Source organism: Lineus longissimus, chromosome 2, assembly GCF_910592395.1.
Source record: "Lineus longissimus chromosome 2, tnLinLong1.2, whole genome shotgun sequence".
NCBI lineage: Eukaryota > Metazoa > Nemertea > Pilidiophora > Heteronemertea > Lineidae > Lineus > Lineus longissimus.
This window is the reverse complement of record NC_088309.1, coordinates 15,614,938-15,622,740: the sequence shown is the minus strand read 5'-3', so window position 1 is coordinate 15,622,740 and position 7,803 is coordinate 15,614,938. Positions and strand designations below refer to the sequence as shown.

Genomic DNA, 7,803 nt, shown 5'->3' with positions numbered 1-7,803 from the left:
CAGGCCTTACCAGATGCCCAGGCCCCTGACGGGCCGTTATTGGAAGATGCCCAAGTGCATGCTGCTGTCATGGGGTTTCCTGCAGCACAGCCACTGGAGGCACCAGTAAACGACGACGAGGTGGATGTAGTCCACCGAGAACCTGTTGCTCATTAGGGGTTACCCGCAGCACCTGAGATTCTCCCCATACATGCAGAAGAATTGGGAAACGCTGACAATGTTGATCCTGTCCAGGAGATACCAGCTGAGGCTGAACCGGCAGTAGATATTGACGATCAGGAATTCCACGATGCAGACGACCAACTCCCCTTTGATCATGTTGATGTGGAGGATGCTGCTATGAACATGCAAGACCAGCCGGAGGCTGATCTAATTGAGCCCGATGAAATGGAGGGCGCAGCACCGGACTCCATAGTCACTAGAGGCAGACGTACAACAAAAGCTCCTGCTTACCTCCAGGATTACGTCAGGAATATTAGTTTACGCTGGACCTTTTCATAGGACACAACTATTCTGATTCCTGGATTTACTAATGTTTAATAGACGCATATCCTTTTGTGATTCTGTTCGGAATGTAGTGATCTTAGTGTTTTGTAGTGAGCGCTGAGAGACTACTTGTGCGCCGCCATGTATACTTCGGACTTGGCAGTATACGATCATCTCCTGTTACTCAGAAAGTGACTGAATTGGTATTTTGTCGTGAATAGAAGTGAATTCCTCCAGAGACTTATAGGACTGATGCCTACGGGTATTTTGGTGTTTAATATGTAAATGTACTTGACCAGTGTGATGTGTGTGTATAACCGCCCCAGAGACTAACGGACTGTTATGGTTAAGCACACAAACTTTCATAGTTGTTTTGTTAGATATAGTTCTGCGATATTTTAAATTCGGGATTGTTTGTTCGGCTTAGCTACCAGTGGGATTTCCTTATCAGTTTGACTATATCAGTTTTCAGTTAACGTTGAAGTGAATAATATCCCGCCACCAGCTCGGGGTTTTTGGGAGCTGCCTGCGCCTATTTTCTTAGTATCAAATACGCTACCTGGGTTTCTCTTGGTATAACCCAACGCCTAGTCTGGTAAGCCAAAGGCTTGACTTTGCGTAAAATTGGCTCTCCGTGCCTGGCCCGCACGTGGATTTGAGCCCAAGCTCTCATGCAGATGTGCAGAGAGGAATGTATAGAAATTGTCGATGTGGGGCACATCTCCTCAAAGGAGGGACGTATGTGACGGCGACATATTATGGTTGGTCAGGCGCTCCATAGATCCGAGCATGGTGCGGAGGGATACACTCTCTCTGATCCCGGCGCGAAACCCGGATTGATTCTTCGCAAGGTTTGTGCAGCAATAAAAGCCATTATCCCGATTCAAGACTTCTCTCTATCTTCATCCACAGCCAGAGAGCTTGGCGGAATATGCCAACTTCACACTTGGTAAGGAATCAAACAATTTCGGGCCAAATTTGACATTGTCTCTTAGGTTGTATTGTTTTAATTTAAATAGAGCCTTTTTGCTTTGTCATACAGATTTTCCATGGCAAGCTTAAATGTGTCAGAGTAGAAAAGGGTTATGCCTAGATAGCAGTAACTTGATACTACTTCGATTTCATTGTTGTTACAGCAAAATTTGTATCGTGCTGCTCCCCAATTTCGAGTCATCCCCAATTTCGCGAAAACCCGTTTTTTCCGCGTCACTTCGTTTCCAGAGAAGAAATTTTCTGATTTTTGATTTTCATTTCGTTCCGCAAAGAAAGCGCCAAAAATGCGTCCTAAACAGGTAAGCAATTCTCTAATTACGTTCAAAACACTGGGTCAATACCTAGGATCATGCACTACACAGAAACACAACAATCAGTCGCTTATATCACTGATAAGAAAGGGTTTGTTAGAGCGTCACTGTGCGGCGCTAAGAGCGCTCGCATAAATAATGAGGCACGCACTGCGCATGCGCATAACAAAAAGTATGGTGGCTCATTAGAAATGTTATACAGGGTGTTGTTAACCCTTTTAAGACTAGATGAAAATTTAATGACTATTATCATACTGTTAAGGCTTATATTCCATTTTCCTGCAATTTTCATGTCATATTTATGTGATCAGTGCGATAAAGTGATTATATTAATACATTGTTGTACGTTATATTTGATTATTATTATGGGGGTGTGGTGATTTCTACCTTCTTTAAAAGAAATTAACTGGATTTCTTTCAGAAAACTCCAATGAAGGCTGGTGGTTACCGCCGATATGACCTTGAATCCCATGAAAAGGCCTATGATTTTGTTATTTCTGGTGCTGCTGGACCATGGAAAGCATCTCAACTCTTTGGTGTCCCAGAAACAACATTAAGGGACCGTGTTGCTGGTAAGTAAAGAAGTAGCTTAAGACATGGAGATTCTTTTCAGATATTTATTAAATTATTCACCATTAGGCTAGTTTAATTACTTAAATATAGAAATGAATTGGCATTTGTTATCAATGCATCCTAACTTATCAATGGTTTTCTTCAATTTCAGGGAAAATAAGACCCGACACAAAGCGTTCTGGCCCTCCAACTATCCTCGCCCCTGATGTCGAGCGCACCATGGTGGAGCACATTGAAGATATGGCAAGAAGAGGATATGGATACATCAGGCAAGACATCGTTCACCTCGGAAATGACCTTCTCTTATCATTGGTAAAGACTACACCAACACAGAAGCCATTGTCCTTCAAATTGTATTCCGGCTTCATGTCAAGATGGCCAAGTTTACAGTTACAGACACCAATATCATTAAGCATGTTAAGGGCTAAAGCGTTTCACAAAGAAGTAATTGACAAGTATTATAATGATCTCAAAGCTATCCTCCAAAAGTATAATCTCATGGACAAGCCTGAATTGATATACAACCTCGATGAGACAGGTGTGAATACAGAGCACAACCCACCACGGATTGTTGGCCCTGTCAATGAACGCCTGCCAGCAATCACATCTACTCGAGGCGCGATCACCACAGTTCTTGCATGTGGGAATGCAATAGGGAATGCTATGCCCCCGTACTTTGTATTTGCCGGAAAACGTGCCAACGCAGACCTGATGCAAGGAGCTATGCCTGGAGCAGCCTCTACTATGAGTGATAATGGCTGGCCAAATGGTACAGTGTTTAGAAAGTATATAACAGAACATTTCCTGAAGTACATCGTCCGCAGGAACGACCCAGAGCAGCACATCATCCTCCTGTATGATGGACACAAAAGCCACATTAACTCTGAGATCATCAACGGGGCCAAGTTTCAAAATATAATTCTGTTTGTATTGCCTCCTCACACCTCACACAGATTGCAGCCCCTGGATGTGGCATGCTTTGGACCTTTCAAGCGCGCTCTCAACAGGGAGATGGCAAGCTTCTTGAGGACCAATCCTGGAAGACTCATCACCCGATATGACATCTGCCCTATGGTATGCAAGGCCTATCCAAAGGGCCTTGCTCCTGCTAACCTCATCAGTTCTTTTAAGAAAACAGGGATTCATCCTTTTGACGCCACCAAGATTCCTGAGAGTGACTATCTCCCCAACCAGTCCGTCACCCATCGTCCTACCACTAAAGACTCCATCCACTCCCAGGATGTCAACGCAGCTGATAAATTTCTCGCAGATAGGATACCTCGACCAACCACATCACCAACCAAGAAGAGGAAGAGGGCACCAACATTCTTTGGCGCAATAACCGAGGATGACCATCCAATTAACAACCAAAAGACCGGTGCAACGGAAGAAGAGTCAGCACCCTTGATTGAGACTCCGGCCACTCCACATCAGCAGACCCCTGACATAATCCCTGAGCCCATGGGAGCAGATGTTGCAGAGGCTGGACCATCGTCAACTAGGCCGACCCCTGAAGACCATGCCAGCAGCAGTGATGATGACGATGATCAGCCAACCAATTCATCAAAGCTTTGTTGCGTGTGCAAAAAAAGGACGCCACCTCATCCAACATACATCCTTGAAATTTTCAACTGGGCGGAATGTGATCACTGTGGCCACTGGTGCCACCTGAAATATTGCAGTCCTGTCAGGGTTGTCCGTCGCTCTGACTCCTCCCTCCCTGTCCCCACTGTAATTAGAATAAGATTATTAGACCCACCGACCTAACATCTCATCTGGGGCCATCCACTTTATATCAGAAGCATTTGGGGCCTGTTGTAAAGTTTTGGTTGTCCAAATTGTTTTGGGGGGGGGGCACTTAGATGCAAGTATATTCAAATGGATGGCCCTTAATTTGCAATGAATATGTAAATAGTGTATATATGTCAATATCTATGAAACAGTGTATAATAGCTAACCTACTTTGTAAATAGATATCATTATCATATCAATCCTTGATGACCCAAAAGGACTGCATTCAGGTGTTTTACCTAAGGTATCACTTAGGAAGGTAATTATAGGGAGTTATAGATTAATTCACTCTGGATACCCATCCCATTATAACATGCCCGTTCACAACCGTTTACCTGACTGATATCTTGGCACTCTTAATTGATGAATTAAAGCCTTCTGGGCCACCGTAGACGCGCATGCGCAATACCCGCGAAAATGGGGGAGCCGCTTTGGATTTGTTTTGGTCTGCATCGATCTTTCAGTGAGCGATTTCAAGATTAATTCACGCTTAATACATCTACATTTTGTGTATATGATGCTCTGATTAAGCTTGGTAGATAGGACAAACATGCACTCGGGAATCACTAAAAAATGTGTCCGCTTAGAACTGGTGACATCACGAAAATATCTCTACATCCCGATGTGTACATGAAAATGTACGAAATCGCTCACCGTGAAGGAATTTGTTCTCATTTTTCATCTCCAAACCCGGCTAAAACATTCGGTAATAAATCTTCTTATACGTATCTTGTCATGCTTAAGATAATGTGCAAGTGCCAGCCGGTACTGCATGATGTAGTCAATCTTCTCTGTATCACCCTGTATGATCACACCGCTGCGCAGTTCAATTAGGCCCCGTGTGGTGGCGTAGTAAACGGAGCGCTGATTGGTGCATATCATGAGTGTGTGGTGGGCGTGTCATGACGTGCATACCAATATTTGGGAGATCAGTAATGTACACTGGAGGCGAGGTATGACTGGGTTGCTCTAAAATATAGATTGTTGAATCGGAAATGCAACTGATTTCTAAACTACCGTCAAATTTCTATCTCATCATGTAAAAATAAGCTCCAAATATTGATTTGTAACCACCTTAGGTTCCAATGGCATTATTAAATTTCATGTTTTTTTGCATTTTTAGGACAGATTCCATGGTTTAGCACAGGTTACATGGTTTCACTGATTCCAAGTTTTATCAACTACCCTATGTTACACATGATGCACAGTGTACATAATACAAACGGGCCATGGGCAGGGTGCATATCATGATATCCTGTCCATACCAGATACTGTAAACATTCCTCTACCCAATCGACAGTGCCTGGAAGTGCCCAAGCCCATGGATGGTCGTACTGAACTACAGCATTTGTACAATCATTTGGGCGGAATCAGTCTCGGTGAGTCAGTCTCACACAACTGCTATCAACCATTATTTTCAGTTGTAAACATGTTAAATCTTATATATCAATGTTCATGTGTTTTCCTTTATAACATTTCAGATGGCAACCAATAATCCGAGCCGAAAACTTTTCATGTTTAACATGAAAAGAGACATTGTACTTCTCAAAGAAATTGTAGCTGTCAATCCCTTCAAACGTACCGAGCTTTGGCGGTAGGTTTTGCTGAACTTTAATCGTTCTATAAAGTAGATGGGCATTGGTAACTGTAGAGACGCCACTGAGAGGCTTCTGTCAAGCTAGCCCCAAATTTCTATACCCAAATCAAGCTAGCCCCATATTTCTAGCACCAAGTTTACTATTTTACTCGGGTAAAAGGTGTTTTTACACGGTGCGGGTACCAGCCGGTTTATTTTCCCTCGTGTAAAAGCGAACCTACCGTTCTGAACCCTCCTGGTCCGAGGCGGGTTCCGATCACCGGTCTCGGGTCGGTGTAGGCCAATGGAGGAGGGTTTATTTATGCGTGTAAAAGCGAACCGGCTCCGAGCCGGTTTGCACACGGTACTCGCGTGACGTCATTCGCGGGAATAGCTGCCGTGTTCCTGGCATGAAATTTTCCGCGGAAAGAAACTGCTGTGAAATATTTAATTTATCGAGAGATTTTGTCGAATTTATCAATTATTTCGTCAGTATAGTCAATGAGATATGGCTGATGATAGAGGGATGTCGTGGAGCGACGAGGAGACTACGGTATTGATCGAATTATGGGGCGACAATACCATCCAGAGGGCACTTGATGGTGCAAAACATAACTCGAAAGTGTACGAGAGGGTCTCAGCACGTATGCAGATACGTGGTTTCAGAGACAGGACTGCATTGAAATGTCAGAACAAGATCAAGAGACTAAAAGAAAAATACAGGGAGGAGCTGAAAAGAGTGAATAAGTCTGGCGCTGGTGGTAGGATCAACATGTGGCAATTTTTCGATCCAATTGATGCAATAATTGGGGATCGCCCAACATGTACGCCCCCAGTGTTGTTGCAGACAGGTAGATTGTCAGTTAGGAGCCCAACTCCAAGCAGTTCAAACTTCGAAAGTGATGAGGCTGGTGATGAGGAGGACCCGGCAGACTTAGACGAAGATGGCAGCTTTAGCTTTGCAGAGCAACAGGCCAATAATACCAGTACATCATCAGGAGCTGGGAATCAGACAGATTTAGGTACTAAACAAGAGGCCCATGAGTCTGGCGCTCAGCTGAGTAAGCAGATACAATTCATAGTTTAGCAGTTTTACTGACACTTTTAGATAGATTTGGCAAGGACTATATATAGTTACAATAACCATGGATGCTTCAATTTGTCAACTGTGAAAGATGTGACATCACATGAAGTAATGCAGTGCGAGTGCGACATTTCCAATAGAGCCAGGATCTATGTCACAGTGACACACGGACAGGAATGGTTTTCCTTCTGGTATCAAAATTGATGTCCTCATACTAGTATGTCCTGAAAAGGTATTTGGACACTTACATGATCATTGTACCGTTGAGCTTGGGTCTGGTGCAATACCAACTTGAAATGGGGGGGGGGGGGGGGGTTAGTGGATTTAGCAAAGTGTTTGGGATGCCCTGTATGTGAAGAAGTAAGATAAAGAGGTGCTTAAGAAAATTAACTTTATTGGTAAAAGATTGACCTGACCTGCAGGTGATTGGAATTTAACAAAGGCTGATTGCAATCATGGAGTAAATTATATAAGAATCACTGATTTGGCAAAGATTATTACAAGACGTCAAGATGGAAAGTGATTGTACAGTGTTGGCTGTAGCACCTGGTGACTCCAGGAGGAACATGTGAGACAGCTGGCATGTTGCCAAATCCGGACCTACTTTCCGTCAATGCTGAATACGTCGATGAGAGCTCTCGAACTATCATTCCATGCAAAAAATGGCAATGACAACACCACTAATAACTTCAAATTATTTTCCGGTTATGATAACACAACACGCATCTTCATGATCATGATCTTTCTCAAACTAACTGAATGACCTAATCGCCTTGGACGCACAACCACATATCAATCCGCCCCGACGATCGACACATCCATTCGATTCGATAACACTCGATACAGTTTGATAAATAAACAAAGTTTTCGTGCTTTTAGCTGTCAACATCAATGGCTATAATATACTCCTGCAGAATAGTAGAACTAATAGAACTAATTTCCAAAGTTTCCAATAGTTTGAACACAACTCAGAACAACACCCATCCTCT

At 43.4% G+C, this 7,803-nt stretch overlaps 1 protein-coding gene across 1 annotated transcript; it reads left to right on the top strand.

Moving 5' to 3' along the window:
• The first annotated feature begins 6,238 nt into the window (after nucleotides 1-6,238).
• On the top strand, nucleotides 6,239-6,817 carry LOC135482914 (uncharacterized). The gene has a single exon (XM_064763396.1). The coding sequence runs from the start codon at nucleotides 6,239-6,241 to the stop codon at nucleotides 6,815-6,817; it is 579 nt and encodes a 192-aa protein (XP_064619466.1).
• Nucleotides 6,818-7,803: the final 986 nt, after the last annotated feature.